Here is a 17,124-nt window from a genome sequence, read left to right as displayed (position 1 = left end):
CGCATTAGCATTTCCGTTGCACGAGTGAACACTAATAGAAGGCTAAACATCCAAAGAGGGAAGGAGGTATATTTCTTTATTTGGTTTTCAATTTGGAACTCCGGGTTGTTATATCACGTAGTATATATCACTGCATTTCTAATATCGGTTAATAATTTCACAAAATTCGGTGACAGTACAAGACCTCACAACCTCGCAAAAAACATAGCAGGCTGAAGCCTTCCCAGACAGCATAAGTTCAAACGAAACCCAAGTCTCGAGACCAGGGGCCCGTTTTCGAAAGTCCCGGTAACTTACCGGGCCCGATAAGTGTATTTTTAAACGTTGGTTCTTGGCCAATGTTTTCATAGAATTATACGATTTTAAAATTTAGTATTCAAAGCTAACAAAAATTAACTTCTGTTAAGAAACAGTTATCACAAAAGACACTTACCGGGTCCGGTAAGTTACCGGGACTTTCGAAAAACGGGCCCCAGGTTTTTATTTTCTGACGTCATCATTTACATTACATCATTGACTCATTAGCATATATTGGACAATTATTCCACGAGCGCGCGTTGAATTTGAAATGATAGACATAACCATCTCATATCCAACAAGCGTGAGTGGAATAATTGTTTTGTTATAAACAATCAAGAAATATTGCTAGATATTACTGATTTCGCTTTGCAAGAACAACCAGAAGACAATTTAATGCTCACTATTTCTTGGGTATGGTATAATGGCTCATATACCATGGCCGCTAAGCAAATCAAATCCCTGGAATTCCATTATGAAGTGAATCAGTTGCCAATAAGAAACTATGACCATATCACACTTATAATTAGTAATCAGGCTGAATATCAGCGTGATATGTTGAATATCACAAATTAGTTTCAAAAGTTGTGAAATTTACAAAGTATTCATAGCTGGATGATGAGATGCTACCCAGCAAGACATTCTTTGTAAAATGTTGATACGTTTTAAGTTTATTTAACATATCCTGCTCAAATGTTTGGCGAGTAAGAAGGTTCCCAAGCTCTTTCAATTTACAGAGTGTATTTAATTGTAGCAAGTTTGCTATTTATGCTAAGGTATGCTAATGCAACTAAACGTAACAAATACCATCTTGTAAGCGCACAAAGCCAAAAGATAATGTACCCTATATGACCTCTAATTTATGCTTATGAACAAAAATGAAAACAAAAAAGGTCCTCCAAAAGAAAAGACTGTAATTAACTGTTACAAGTTAAAATTTAAGTCTAAATATAAGCGGTGTGTTAAAAAATAACTTAGGCTTTACAGAAATCAAAGACAAGCCAGAAAAGAAGATTCTGTTGTCTGGGAAACTCGAAAAAGCCTAACCCTCAACTCTTGAAATGAAACTACAGAGCTAAAGCACCCTATTAAACAAGTTACAAGAAAATTTGCTGTCCTAATTTCTGATAAATACACAAATGCTTTAAAACATTGATGCTATATACGTTTTAACCAAATATTGGCCATTCATCGCACCCTAGCTCGTTTCAAGGGGAACTTGTTTCAAATGAAAGGTTTTGAGCAGTGAATAACAGTGTTGGTTTATTCTGCTGCGCAAGGTTGTTCTAAGTTGCAAGTTTGAAAAATAATACCATAAATTGTGAGCGGAAGTAACAGTGAAGTGGTTTGTCATCATGTTACTTTAGCAGTCAAATAAGTTTTACGGTCAAACAAAACTTATAGCGGTTTTCAATTGAGTGTCAAAGGTAATTCGTGTTTGCTTTGTTTTGCTTTACTGCGCGCTGTGATTGAGTTTAGCAAAACTCGCACCATTTTCTCAGCGAACGAGAAACGAAACTAAAACCAATCGTAACTTGCCCGCACGCGTTTTTCCCGCGCTTTTTGCCGGTTTTATGCTTCGAGGTCGTCATTTGTGAGAGGTCGGATGTAACTTTCCCGAACGCATTTTCCCGCGCTTTTTGCCGGTTATATGTATTTGATTCGAGTTCGTCAGTTGTGAGTCGCCGGATATATTACTTTGGTTTTGGTTTAATGTCACTCATTTGAAAACTGTTCTAAAGTGTAGTTAATCATTGAAGCATGGGTTACGTATATCGGGGTTGCATATAAAATAGCACTTGTATCTCCTCTCAAACTTGTCCAGCATCTTCTTTGTTTCCTCTCTTACAATCCTCGTTTCATTGATAAGGGCTTCAAATTCAATAATTTCCCTTTCAACAACTACAAGGACAAAATAAACAAAAATAACTCAGTATACTGTAATAAAAACTTTAAAAAATCGCGCACAAACAAACAAAGTGAGTGTAAACACAAAACAAACAAATAAATAAATAAATAAATATGACTTTGTTAAGTATTGGGAACACTATAAAACCAGTAAAATAAATATGCAAACTGACCATAATATTTAACACAACAATAATTAATCTGCCATCGCGCTCAATTTAACAACAACAACGACAACGACAACCAAAAACAAATGCAGCACCTTTTGGACTCGTCACAAGGAGGGGGGGGGGGGGGGGGTAGCGTTGTGTAACAAGCCAAGTCACGGCTACGTAAGAGAATAACGATCTGTAGATTGAGAGTTCGACGCGACAAACTCTTGACAAACACCACCCTCCCCCTCTTCCCCCCGCGCATTCAATGCTACTCACCTATGACTCTTTGATATCTTCTTTCTAGTTTTTTTGCTAAATCATCAACCGAGTTTTGCACGTCGGTAACTTTCGAGGAGGCCATTTGCACAGACACGATCTTGCTGTTGATTTTCTCCTTTACCTTGTTGAACAAATCAAGTAAGTCGTCTACTTCCTGTAACGGAGAATGCAATTCATTACAAGCGTTGATTTAATAAGAAAAACGATTCATTTAAGTTTGGAAAACGTGTTTAGGAAGAACAACATCTTTCTTCGATTTTCGAGGAACTCGAATATAAAGATCATCGTACCATTTAAAGGGAATTATTCGGATCGATACCACTTGGGTGATACAATGTAAAATGACACCGTTAAAGTTATGGCGGTATCTTCTTGGGTTTTGAGCCAAACAATCTATGTGACAAGAACTATTTGTCAGTCAACGGATTTGCTACGTGTTGGGGTTGAAAATGAATTTGAGTCTCATAATTGTTTAGTTACCTTTCAAGATCGTCCGACGTTCACCCTCGTCATTTACATACGAGGGTCCCCTCCCTCATCCAACCCCTCCCCTCCCCCAACCGCCGCCGTTCTGTATTAGGATATTACCTGATAAACCAAACATTCGTTCCCCTACCCACCGACGCAGCACAGAAGTTTCTTTAAAAACTAACCTTCGTTATCTATTTGTTCTGTTGTGTTTGGCTTTGACAAATTCCCGGGCCCCGCCATGTTGGATTTCATGACGTCATACGGTTGTTCAATAGGCCATTTCCGAGTGGCTGTGAACCTCACTATGAAAGCGAGGCTAAGTGCAAAACTTTTCATATGAAAATTAGTTGTTTGCATATGAAAAAAAAAAGACAACTAATTTTCATAACAAAAACTTTGCACTTAGCCTCGCTTTCATAATGAGGTTCACAGCAACTAGGAAATGGTCTATTACTACACACAAAAGAACTTCTGCTTACTAACAATAGCGGCAACCGATTGACGCGATAAAATCTAAAATTGTGGCGCCCATGAAATTTATGAGCGAAAATAGGCCATAATCATATCTAATATTTGGCACACTTGAATGTTATTTCCCGTCAATTTGTTGTCGGAGTGGAAGTTCCCTTTAATGTTTGGACGTTTGGTATTCGGGGGCGGCACTTATTTCCGAATCAAACATAGCCAACGTCTACGTAATCTCCTTTTTTGCTGCTGTTGTTCAAAAACGATTACAGCATAAGAACAACCTAACACAAGTTAGTTTCACAGGTCTTTATTAGTGCCTCCTTCAAATAAGCGCTGCTCTAGAACTTAATTGTTAGCTCAGTTGATCGAGCATCGGATTACCGTGCGGGAGGTCGCGGGTTCAAACCCCGGCCGGACCAACACTCAGGGTCTTTAAACAACTGAGGAGAAAGTGCTGCCTTTGTAATGACATCTGCAAATGGTTAGACTTTCTAGTCTTCTCGGATAAGGACGATAAACAATGTTTATAACCATGTGGGACGTTAAAGAACCCAGACACTAATCGCAAAGAGTAGGGCATGGAGTTCCCGGTGTGCTGGTCTGGTCTTTGTGCTGTTTCATGATTTCATGGGTTGGGTGGGTAGGATGAGGTCGCTAATGGGCATATGCTGATGTAAACCGCATTTGAATATAGATGAATAGAAAATGCGGTATATAAATGCATTACCATTACCATTACCAAGGAAGCGCCGCATTGTTGGTGAGGGGTGCGGCGTGTATTCGAGTAAATGCCGTATATTTTAGATGTACTTGCTTCATCGCAGAACTGACGAAAACAAGAAGTGAACGAACAACAGCAAAGAACAACAGCAGCTAGTAATTTACGCAAACGTTGTACAAACCTTCTGAGCTACTCCTGACTCATTGTGCGCGTCGAAAGTGTTTTGCTCTGTAATATTTAGCTGCTGTAGATTGTTTTCAAACTGTTCTTGCAACATAGGCACCATATCAGCCATTTCTGTTACATTCTCTTGGGCGATATCCACGGCATTCTCTAGAGGATCAAGCTCCGCAAGAAGCTAAAACGTAGAAATTCAAAGTTAGCATTCTATGGCTGTATAAGGATTAACAAAGAACAACTGACATGTTGTTGAGAAGCCTCTCAAAGAAAAAAGGAAGGAAGGAAGGATTGAAGGAAGGATTGAAGGAAGGAAGGAAGGAAGGAAGGAAGGAAGGAAGGAAGGAAGGAAGGAAGGAAGGAAGGAAGGATTGAAGGAAGGATTGAAGGAAGGAAGGAAGGAAGGAAGGATTGAAGGAAGGAAGGAAGGAAGGAAGGAAGGAAGGAAGGATTGAAGGATTGAAGGAAGGAGGGAAGGAAGGAAGGATTGAAGGAAGGAAGGAAGGAAGGAAGGAAGGAAGGAAGGAAGGAAGGAAGGATTGAAGGAAGGAAGGAAGGAAGGAAGGAAGGAAGGAAGGAAGGAAGGAAGGAAGGAAGGAAGGAAGGAAGGAAGGAAGAAGGAAGGAAGGAAGGAAGGAAAGAAAGAAAGGAAGGAAGGAAAGAAAGGAAGGAAGGAATGTAAGAATGAAAAAACAAACGAACGAACGAACGAATAAAAGGTGGGGAAGACAAAAGCTTTTTCTACTTGTTTGATACGATCTTCCGCCATTTTGGTCAGCCCTTCTGATTCAGCAATAGCTCCCTCTGCAGCCGTTTGGCTCCCAGCAGCCTCCACGAGCGCATCTGTTATATTACTGATGACGTCAGAGATGGCCTTCGCTTTGGTTCTGAAAAGAAAACAAGAAAAAGAGAAGTGTCATGTGACAAACAGGTGTAATGATTCTGGGGCTGGAAAATATACTCCACGATTCAAACTATGTAGAGATTGAATACAGTCCAGACCATTCGTGTGTGAAGCCGACGCCTACGTCTAAGTGTTTTTCAGCACTCGGCAAATCCCATTTACTTCTGGCTGTTATACAAAACTGTGATCTCATTCAGTCAGAAATCTTTCAGAGAACCACACACTAAGCCGACCATATACTGGCACTGTGGGGAGTGGTCATAGCCAGGGTTCGTTTCGTCCTCAGCAGTTCTTTTACGTCCCAAAATGGAGACGTGACCGCCATTTTTTCACCCGTTTCTCGTAAGCCGCGATAACTTAGCTGGGCCCACTTCTCTTTTCGGATCCGAGAAGTAATTTTTGATCCGTTTTTTAGGGTTTCCTGAAGGATCGCAGGGCTACTTTTATCAAAAGAAAATGCTATAATAGCCAAATTCAAGTTCATTTCTTAATTAGCAATTTACACATGTTTTAGATTCTGGGCCGGGTAAGTTATCAGTCAGGACTTTCGATAAACGAGCCCCCAATCAGCGTGGCGCCATTTTTAATTTCCCCGCCTTATCCCAAAAAGTCCTTTCGCGGCCGAGCTTCTGAAAGTAACCGGAAGGCTTAGTTACCTGGCCTGCTCAGCCCTCTCCTTCAGGTTGTTTGCCGTGTTCAGCCTCTCCTCGGTCTCTTGTAATATTTCATCTACTCCAGTAAGTGAAGCTAAAGCTTCTTTGATATCCTCTGCGAGTTTAGCGATCTCTTCTGGGGTCACGGACAGTTTTAGCTCCTTCACACTGCTGACTAGTTGTCGTATTCTGTCCGTATCACCAAACTCTTGGCTGAGAAATTCCAAAATGTCCTGAAATGTGATTAAAGTTACGAAACGAGGTCAAACGCGTCATCCTGTCAATACGCCATTTCCGAGTTGTTTTGAACCTCATTATGAAAGCGAAGCTAAGTGCAAAGTATTCATTAAGAAAATCAGTTTTCATTCATATGTAAACAAAACTAATTCTCAAACGAAAAGCTTTGCACTTAGCCGCGCTTTCACAAAGAAGTTCACAGCAACTCGCAAATGGCCCATTCAAAAACGCTTCCAAAAAAACCAACAGAGTAAGCGCAAGCTTGGTTTTCAGTTTCAATGCAAACAAAAGGATCTATGGGGACTATCTTGCTGTCGTCTTTCTCGTGAAGTCAATATTTATAATCATCCACTGCACTCAAGTGCGGGGGATACATTAACGGCTTTGTTCTGAGCAAACTGTCCATCTCGTTGCTTTTTGCATCTAAAGCAAGTTTTTTCTTATGATATAAATCAACGAGTTTTGCCCGCCTGTGAAAACAAACTGCCTTCCTGCTCAAGATCTAATTGAAGCCCCTTACGGTGGCCATTCATTGTCTTTTACTCAAAGAGTCACAAGTTCATTCCTATAGTGTGGTACAAACTTAACAGACCGTGGACGAAGCCCTTTAAAAGTGTAGCCGTTTAAATGAATGCATTTGAGCATTACCCTCGTCTTGTGGAAGCATTCAGGGCAAAGCATTCGGAAGCACTCGGTACACCGAATCCGCGAGTTCCAAAACGAATCCCAAAGTGTGACAAATCAGTGAAAGCTACCAAGCAATGTATTTTCTTTTAACGCAAATTGTTCCTTGAAAATTTTACAAACGAAATTCCAATTCTTTTCGGTGTATGGTCCTGACCGTTTCTGGGAGTAAGGCCGTCAATAAATGGAACAAAGAGGAACCTTTCTGTTTCTTATGAGCAGGCAGTGCCTGTATTAAAGGTAAATTGACCACCGTAAAGAGTTTTGAGTGAGGTCGTTTCGAGCGCTAGCCCAATCGCTCTGATGAAGGTCTTGCGCTTGCAGCACTCGAATCTCTTTACGGTGGCCAATTTACCTTTAGTTATCAACTCTGTTGATAAACCAAATTTTCGTTTCTATTCCCCGCCGATACAGCAGCACAGCACCCTTATCCTAGTACCTGTATTAATTGATCCATTCGACTGCTCGCGTTCCTTGCGCGTTGGTTTGCCTCCATAGCTTGCATTACTGCTGTCTCAGCTGCCTCTCGCGTCATGTTTACCATTACTTCCGCACTCTTTACTTCCTGTAGCATCTCTTTCGCTTTAGCTAATGTCAACAAAAGATAGAAACCAAGTCAGTGGCTACAGAGCTGTCCAATTTCGCGTACAGTTACTAATTTTACGTTTTCATCGCAATACACAAGCGCAAGTTGGATGGGAGATGATAGCCAACGTGGCACGTAGCGCTGATTGGCTATCATCCTTCCATACCCAATAAGCGCGAGTAGAACTGTTTTATTAAATGACCTTCAAATAATGCTAGATCTTACTAATTTCATTTTGCAAATCGGCGGTCTCGGCCATGCTATAATGGCTGATATTCCATAAACGCTTTAAGCCACTGCATTATCCAAGGACCCAGATTTTATAAAAAAAAAAAAAAAAATCACAACGCTATAACGGACTTTTAAAACGTGACCATCGGCATTATTTTCTATCCAGGGTCGCAGTTCGTCCACTGACTTTTTACTGAGCGCAAACCAATTTTCACTGATCATCCAAGACAAATCCTTTGACAGCAAAGACTGCGATAAAGCTGCAGAAATCTATTCCTTCACAAATATTTTTTTGAAACGACATGACCTTTACCAAAAAGAAAGCTCTTTTTCCAAACCTTGTGGCAATACAAAAATAAAATTCCCTGACTTTTCACTACCGGAGCTAACAGGTGCTGAATAGTGAATTTGGCTGACTTGACGCAAACTGATTCCTTTACAGATTCACCTGCGCTAGACCGCCCTCGCCTCACGTTTCGCGCTCGCTTTTGACCCTAATAACGCATTAAAAGAGTCCCTCCCCCTCCCCCCCCCCCGCATTTCACACCCATAAATTAAAGCCATTTTTACCCCTTGATCAACAAAGATAAGGTTGTCCTGATGTTGAAACAATTTCTCCGAGCTACTACATGAAATGTATGGAGGCCAGCGATGAGAATTTGTACATTGATATTAGCGCTTTAAGAATTAAAACGTTAGCCGCACTTGAGGCTTCGCTTAAGACTGTGTGTTTAAGAGCAAGTTGCACGATCATTTCGCAATTAGCAGATAACAATTTGTTTCTTTTCGTCTGTATATATTAAAGTACTGACCTTCTCTCATTCTCTGAGCTTCTTCCGCCTCCTTGGCTCTTTTTAAGGCCTCCGCAGCAAGAGCCATGGACCCGTTACAACCAGGGCCACCACAGGTTGAGCAATTAAGGACACCACATCCTCCACATTTACTCGAGGGAGTCCCACACACAATTCCATTGAGAAGGTCAACTTGCTCGAGTAATTCTCTAATCTTCTCGCTGATGTCGAAGAAAGTTGAGTTATTTTCTTTATATTTCTCGCTAAACGACGGCGGACCAGCCAGTAACATCTCCGTTTTGTTTCGCTGTTCTTTCACTATGTCAATAATCTCCTGAGAATCGTTCACTTTCCTCTCTGCTTCCCTTGATTTCATTTGATTTTTCAAAATTTCATCGAAAGCACCGCGGATATCGGATCGTAGGATTTTTTCCACGTCAGATTGCAACTGTGTCCCGTTCCTGAGTAGTTTCGCCAGTCTCTCCCGTAGAAGACCGATCTCGATGCCAGCTTCCTCGGTTCGCATCTCAGTGGAATTAATTTCCTTGTCTAGCCTTTCCACTTTCTCTTGGATGTTTTGTAGCTGGGTATTCACAGAAACCAGCTGTTCTTCAATTGCTTTAGTATCATTCTCTGTAGTTACTTGGTTCTTCAGTATCTCCTCGACTCTTTCGAGTTTATCTTCAAGTACCTTGAGTTCAAAGTCATAAGCGTTGATACTTCCTGAATAAAGAGAAAATATCAATTTTCAAATATCTTTCCACTTCTAAAACGGTTACCGTTTTAGAGTTTATCTTCAAGTACATGTTCCTCGAGTTTAAAGTCAAAAGCGTTGATACCCCTTGTATATAAAGAAAGCGTCAATTTTCCAAAATCTTTCCATTTCTAAATAGGCTACCGTTTTAACAAAACTGAACAAAAAGATAAAAGTTCTCTAGAATTCTAAAGAATGAAACTTTATTTTGTCATTTACGTTGTGTTTCTGAAGCTAGAATTATGCCTTAACATATTAATTTTACAAACTTACTGCACGCATAAAATCCAGTAAAGACGGTGTTGCATCACGTAATGTTTCGTGTATAACGTGGCTCAAAGTTACAGAAAACATGTTACACTACTCAGCACTTGGAAAATCTGTTGCAGAGTTTTACAATCTTAACGAAAGTGGAAACCCCTTTACATGTGCCTTTGGCGTTGTGGGTGTAAGGTTTTTTTCTTTTAAATCGAAGGTATAATCGTCCTATCGATTAAAGAAAAAGCATTCTTTGATTTACGACTAAACACAAAAACAAAACAAACTTATAAATACCTGGCTTCTGGGGTGTGAGAGAAAGGTTGAACGCTCGTGGAACCTCAACACTGATGTTGCGTGACAGTGACTCCAGCGTGACTTTCCACTGGTAGTAACACTCTCCACACACTTCACATTGTGGCATTTTACCCGTGGTGTCCACGTCACACATGTCACACTTCTCCCCGATCATACCGGGTTTACACTGACATTTGCCGGTGCTTCGGTCACACTGGAGGCTGACGGAACCCGCGGGATTGCAGTCACACGCTGTCGATACAAATCGAACAATTTACCGTTAAAAAGCCGTTTCAAAGGCGATCAGAATTAAAGATCACAGTTTCAATTATGTTAAAAAAGGAAAAAAAGAAAAGTATATCTCCTGTGTACCGCATAATAACAGTACCACAGAAAAGTACTATTCAATAGCTTTCATTTGAATGGTCACACTTCAGATTTTATCCACAGACTCAAAAGTTAGAACCAACTTGTACAGCATAATAAACGGCACCACGGGAAAGTACTGCTCAGTAGCTTTCATTTGAATGGTCGCACTTAGGATGTCATCCACAGACTCAAAAGTTAGAACCACCGTGTACAGCATAATAAACAGCACCACAGGAAAGTACTGCTCAGTAGCTTTCATTTGAATGGTCACACTTTAGGATTTTATCCACAGACTCAAGAGTTAGAACCACCTTGTACAGCATAATAAACAGCACCACAGGAAAGTACTGCTCGGTAGCTTTCATTTGAATGGTCACACTTTAGGATTTTATCCACAAACTCAAAATTTAGAACCACCTTGTACAGCATAATAAACAGCACTACAGGAAAGTACTGCTCAGTAGCTTTCATTTGAATGGTCACACTTTAGGATGTCATCCACAGACCCAAAAGTTAGAACCACCTTGTACAGCATAATAAACAGCACCACAGGAAAGTACTGCTCAGTAGCTTTCATTTGAATGGTCACACTTTAGGATTTCAACGATAGACTCAAAAGTTAGAACCACCTTGTATAGCAATAGGCATTTGAATGGTCCCATTTTAGGAGTTCATCACAATTTAAATAATTTTATAAATCAATACTTAAAAATATAAAAGGCCAGGGTATGATTTACTCTTACGGATAAAACCCTTCACATTGGGGAATCGCATGAAACACGCTATGATCTCTCAGGCTCTGTAATGCCTAGCCTCCCACGCAGTCGTTTTTAGGGGAATCATTTGTGGGGAGGAGGTAATACGAGTCCCCTAAAAACGACAGCGTGGGAGGCTATGTAATGCCTTGAATGTTAGTAAAAAGTACAGGACCCCCTTGCGACTTGCAACTTACGTGTGCAGTTGTTCAGCGGTGTTCCCCAATAGCCATGCTCGCATTCACAGCACCGGGGACCTCCATAGCCAGGCTTACAATTACACTGTCCACTACCCTGTGGGGGGGCAAACAAAACAGCTGTCATGAAACTGGATCGCCTTTGAAACGGAACATAAATCCCGATAAGAAAACTATTTCCAATACAATACGATACGATACGATACGATACGATACGATACGATGCGATGCGATGTGATACAATACAACACAATACTACAACTTTATATTAAAGAGGGAGCCGTTCCAGCCTTGTATGGCCTCTCAGGACAAATTAGCAGTCAAACGCATTCTTTTGAAAGGTTGGAATAGACAGCTTTAAGGCATTTGTAGCTAAGGTAAACAAAAACAAAAACAAAACAAAACTGTGAGTGAGCTTTGCGCCGTTCATATTCAATACCGGAAACTTAAGATACGCTAGCGGCCCTCAATTTAGACAGTGAGGGCTACAAGCAAAGAAAGTGACCTTAAGCATACAGTAAAATAATGTAACTACTGGTTCATTCTAGCAAATAATTTCGGAAGAGCATTAAAATTCACCCTTTTTCTCTTGGGCACTCCAACGTTTTTATTCTTCTCACCTCCTTGCATGTAGCCTGGGTCGAGCCTTCTCCACAGCAATCACATTTCTCACAACCCACACCGCTGCCCAAATTCCAGAAGCCGTCGGCGCACTTGTCACACTGAGTCCCAATCACGTTAGGCAGACATTTACACTGGCCTGTTTCATAATTACAAGTGTCGCGAAAACCTGGGTCCGTTCCATTAATGTTACAAACGCACTCTAAAAACAAACGAAATAAGAAACTCTGTATGGCTTGCTAATAATAATAATAATAATAATAATAATAATAATAATAATCATCATCATCATCATAATAATAATAATAATAATAAATAATAATAAAAAAAATGAACTCGCTTCATTTCAGATAATGTGGACAAGGATAATCTTAGTAATAGAGGTGCATGAAAACGATGAAGCTGTTTTCGATCGCTTTAGTAATTGCAGTACTCTGAAACGTATGTATTTCTGTCGTTCTGGCCCCAGTTGTTCAAAGGCTGGATAACTTTATCCGCTGGATAAGGCACTCTTCAGCGTCAAAAATATACTTCACGTTAAATGTTGTCCAAGGTTTTCGTACACTCCCCAATTAAGCTGTGGTCAGAGTGTGCATATTTTGCACGAGGAGATACTGAAATCTTTGCACAGATTGAAACTGTCGGATTGTGACTTATCCGCTGGATAAAGTTATCCGGCCTTTCAACAACTGGGGCCTGATGTATGCCACAATACAGTTGACCACAACACAAAAGAAAGATATTTTCACACGAAAACACCTCATTGAGCACAAATGAAAACGATATAATAAAAACCTTTATTATTCTGCAAAAAAAAAAAAAGGTTTACCTGTGCAATTTCTGGTAAGAGCGTCACCATAGTAACCAGTCTTACAGCGCTCACAACTGAAGCCAGCGGTGTTAGACATGCAAGCGAGGCACCTTCCGGTGAGCCGGTCACAGTTGCCGATGTTAGATGGATCGATGTTGTTACTGCACGAACAAGGCTGACAGCGTCCACCTGGCACAAGAGGGTTGCCATAGTAACCGTCATCACATTCCTCGCACTGTTTTCCAGTGTAGCCCTCCTGCGAAGAAAAGTTGGCAGGCGAAATGAAACGTCACGTGAGATATTTAATGATCACATTTTTTTTGTACATTTTACTTGGTGACAACATCGTTAAATTCTTATATTTTAATATTAGCTAGTTCTTAACCTTAATTTATTCAAATGTATATGCCTTCAAAAGACTCTTATAATTTCTTTTTTTCTTTTTCTGTGGCGTACCTGTAAACTAGCTTTTTTAGCTAAGCGTACTGACCTGACCACATTAAACATATTGATTGTTGATATTGGGTGAAAAAATGGATCGATAGAGAAAGTTATTTTTTATACGCATTGAAAGAAATGTGATGTTATGTTTTGAAACCTGGTGAAGAAATGGTGTTTTATTTTACTTTATTTTATTTTTTTTTTCAGTCAGTGACACAAGGATACTCGGAAAAAAGAAAATCCGAATTCTCAGGTAACAGGAGTCGACCTCGGATGTCGTACCGTTTTTATACCCCCCCCCCCCCCCCTTCCTCCCTACCCCCAAAATACAAAGGTACCCTTTCTGTCGTTGTTGTCTGGTAACAAGAAAAAGGACAATGCTTACCTCACAAGCGTCACAAATCGAAGATGGGGGAGCAGTTGACCGATCCAAGAAACAGGTTTTGCTAAACTCGTTTCCACTGCTACCACCCGGGCACTGGCAACGACGGCAATCGTTTGGTGTCCCTGTGAATAGCAAAACCGATTTTTACACCAACAGAAATGGAAATCGGCTGACAAGTCGTAAGGTGTATATTGGCCCATGCAAATGAACCTAGTAATCGAGCCAATAAATCGGAACGTGAAGATCTGCCTTTACCCAAGTTACATCTCAGTAAGCCACAGCAAAGCTTAGCTTTCACATCAACCCAAGATTTGAAATCTTAGATGGCAAACAAACCGTACTACCTCTAAAACTGTCGTTTGCAATTATACTTGACTTTCTCAAACTCCGTTTTCGTGGAATCCCGTCAGGCGGAACAAGTTGACTTTCTACTTATTACCCTTTTGCATATAAATAGCGGTGAAATTTTGAAAAGTAACGCCATAAGACTCTCTTAAATTCGTTCCCTGGGTTAAGCTTTTCTTACTGTCAACATTTCAATCGTGACATGTCGATCCGACTAACTGCCACAAATCGAGGATAGCGTTTTGCTTCTTTCATGACTATTTCTGAGTAAAAAGAAGAGCTTGTTCTCTAAAGTCCTTGTAATAAAAGCCTCAAAGCAACTTTCCGTCCCCTAAAGCCAGACACGTTAATCACTGACAACGAAAGCTGCGATAGAATGAGCCTGCAGTGCATGTCACCTACCACTTGTAGCATCACCATAGTAACCAATCGCACACACTTCACAGTTCTTCCCCGCGGTATTGTGCTGACAGTCAATACACACTCCTGTCTTAGGCTCGCAAGATGACGCGTGGTTATTACAGCGGCACGGACGACACATTGGAAATCCCCAGTTCCGCGGAGGGCAGAGATTACATTGACGACCGCCGGCCTTGATTCTGCAGGCGCACTTACCGGTCTGCTGGTTACACAGGTTGTCTGAGGCACCGATACTATCGCAGTTGCACCCTAAGAAAAACAAAAACAAAATACATGTAATTTGGTTTATGATATCTCTCAGTTGGTATGCGTGGTGCGATTGGTCAATTTTGCCGACCGTATTTCACTGTTCGGCCAGCTAAATTTGACCCTCAACTAGTTTCCTTTCCTGCGCGCCCGATTAACCCCAGAGATATAATAAATATCTTACTAACCTCGTTTTCTCGGTCTGTACTGTAAGTTACGGATCCTCGTTTTAGAAAGAGGTTAGTAAGAGGTACTTTAAATACCTCTTTAAAAAGAGGAGTACCGAAATAGGTCTACGCATTATTTCTTCATTTCGGTTAATTTCTTTCCTAATTTATGGCGAACCTGACAAATTAATAATACACACCAAATGATTTTATTTCAACTTCAACGTTATCGTTATGTGGGAAATTTTACGACATAAAATTATTACTACCCGCAGATAGCGAAAAGTGAAGATCGAAGCGGGCAGCAAAGGAAGAAACACATTAATGAAAAGAAAGACGGAAACAAATAAAAATTTATGAAGTTAAATTAAATAATCAGTAAATATTAATTCGTTACATTAAATTAAAAAGTATGCTGATGAAGAGAAAGGTCACGAAACAAAAGATAGGTTATAAAAGGTACTTTGTGTCATGTGTCATATTGTGTCATATGTGTAGAGCTAACAGGCTACAATTCCACAGTGATTGTTTGCAGAGTAGAGGTTGGATCTAGATATTCTCGTCTTCGTTGTTAAGGATTAACCCCCGACAAGAGATTACAGTACAAACTTTATAAAGAGCCACTCCAATTGAACATAACAAGATTAAAAATTCCAATTGGCATGAAGCAGACCAACTTGCTACAATACCAGTGTCGAGAGATTGAACAGGCAGCTACAGTAAAACTACAGCTAGTGATCAGAGCTGACCCTGATTTCAAGCTCGGTGCTCTAAAACGCTTGGCGTGGTTTAGCTCCTATCTACCCCACACTTGCCACTTTCTGCTGTGTATTTACTGAAAATGCGTTTATCGAGTTACTGCCGTGTCTTTACGCACTTACTGACGCACTCCTTCCGTCTGTATTAATGAAAGCGCTTTTAACGCGTTTCTACAGTGTTCAACTTTGTGTCACTTACCTCTGCAGCCCTCTGGTCCAAAGCCAAACGATCCTGGTGCACAGCGGTCGCATCTCTGACCAATCACATTCGGTTTGCATTCACACTGACCTCCAACAGCGTCACATATCAGCGTCCCGTTGACATCCCGCTTAGTACCCGTGGGATCGCAGTTGCACGCTGCAAGATATTGACAAAAATTACTATAGCAACCGGCCGGGAATCACAATTCTTTTTAAAGGGGTTAACTTGAGCCATCGGCAATTAACGTTTCGCGGCCAGAACTCCGCAGAAAATGAAACTTTGTACATTTCCTCGTACAAACAATTCCTGTAGAAGAAACACGATTTCTAATACGTACTAACTACGGTAAACACACTTTTCAATTCGCAGCATCACAAATATGGGAAACAATAGACTGTAACATTAAGCAATCAAACTCCGCTTCTTCGTTTAAAACCAAATACAGGAAAAACTTGCTTGTAAACCAAAAGTAATGTAGAGTTCTTCACCGTCATCCGTTCGCTAAACACGCTCTTTTTCTTTTTCAAACCTTTCCAAATAATTTTCTCTTCCATCGTAAGCAGTCCCCAACTCGAAAGCAGCATGCTCCTTTGGGCACTGCTCACACTAAACCAAACAAATTTATCCTTATTCTTTTTATTCCTCCTTTGTAATATAAATGTTTATTGTTTTTTATGTATTGTATTGAATCTCGTTGTACGTGTGAAAAATAAAATTGAATTGAATTGAAATTCACGAAGATATTGAGCAATTATATTAAACGGAGAACAGTCTATTTTTTAGAGAGATTTAGGATCCAGTATACGACAAACGGCAAACGGCAAAAAAGACCAAGTGACCATTTTCTTTTTAACCCTTGTTTGCCGGAAGACCACTACTGTACTCCAAGCTATGCGAGATGACATAGTAAAAGCCATGAAACGTTCGGAAGTAACTATGATGATCTTAGCCGACTTCTCCAAAGCCTTCGATACGATCTGTTTCAGAAATCTTATCACCAAGATGAGTAAACTAGGTTTCTCAAGAGACTTCCTGATATGGACACTCAATTATGTTATGCATCGTAAACAATTTGTACAGATCGATGACACGTGCTCAGAGGTTAAAAACGTGAATTTTGGGGTTCTCCAAGGCTCCATCCTGGGCCCAGTGTTATTCAATATTTATGTTGCTGATCTTCAGGACAATGTAAATGTCAAATGCTTCCAGTATGCGGACGACACAACAATCTACGATCATGCCAAAATATCTGACCTAAATAGTTGTAGAAACACTATCTACAGTACCGCTCGAAACTATGGGACCATTTGCACGCGGTAAAACCTCGTCTTTGCCGAACGTGATTGCCGCGAATTCACCGCGGTGGGACGAAAACCGCAACCGCGGCAAAGACGAAAGCAACCGAAAGCCGCGGGGAGTGAGACGCGGCAATGCCTCGGTAAAAATACAATAATGACTAATTACTATTGTCAGGGTATTGTCAAACATTATCTCACCTTTCATCCTAAAGAAGCCCTCAAACAAAAGAATTTGTAA

At 40.5% G+C, this 17,124-nt stretch overlaps 1 protein-coding gene across 1 annotated transcript in view; it reads right to left on the bottom strand.

Moving 5' to 3' along the window:
* Positions 1–51: 51 nt before the first annotated feature.
* Positions 52–17,124, bottom strand: part of LOC146459202 (laminin subunit beta-1-like) — a 32,317-nt gene continuing 15,244 nt past the window's right edge. Inside the window, exons 14-27 of the mRNA XM_085089975.1 lie at positions 15,586–15,744; positions 14,198–14,464; positions 13,451–13,572; positions 12,643–12,880; positions 11,813–12,015; positions 11,193–11,289; positions 9,872–10,123; positions 8,584–9,285; positions 7,394–7,542; positions 6,037–6,266; positions 5,222–5,363; positions 4,481–4,657; positions 2,637–2,793; positions 52–2,199 (exon numbers count right to left, since the gene is read on the bottom strand). Of these exons, the coding sequence (XP_084946101.1) occupies positions 2,045–2,199; positions 2,637–2,793; positions 4,481–4,657; positions 5,222–5,363; positions 6,037–6,266; positions 7,394–7,542; positions 8,584–9,285; positions 9,872–10,123; positions 11,193–11,289; positions 11,813–12,015; positions 12,643–12,880; positions 13,451–13,572; positions 14,198–14,464; positions 15,586–15,744 (3,050 nt within the window). The 3' untranslated portion in view covers positions 52–2,044. The remainder of the gene's footprint in view (positions 2,200–2,636; positions 2,794–4,480; positions 4,658–5,221; positions 5,364–6,036; positions 6,267–7,393; positions 7,543–8,583; positions 9,286–9,871; positions 10,124–11,192; positions 11,290–11,812; positions 12,016–12,642; positions 12,881–13,450; positions 13,573–14,197; positions 14,465–15,585; positions 15,745–17,124) is intronic.

This window comes from Pavona decussata, unplaced genomic scaffold, assembly GCF_977016875.1.
Source record: "Pavona decussata unplaced genomic scaffold, jaPavDecu1.1 SCAFFOLD_223, whole genome shotgun sequence".
Classification (NCBI taxonomy): domain Eukaryota; kingdom Metazoa; phylum Cnidaria; class Anthozoa; order Scleractinia; family Agariciidae; genus Pavona; species Pavona decussata.
The sequence above is the reverse complement of the archived record's forward strand: the minus strand, read 5'-3'. Positions and strand labels throughout refer to the sequence as shown.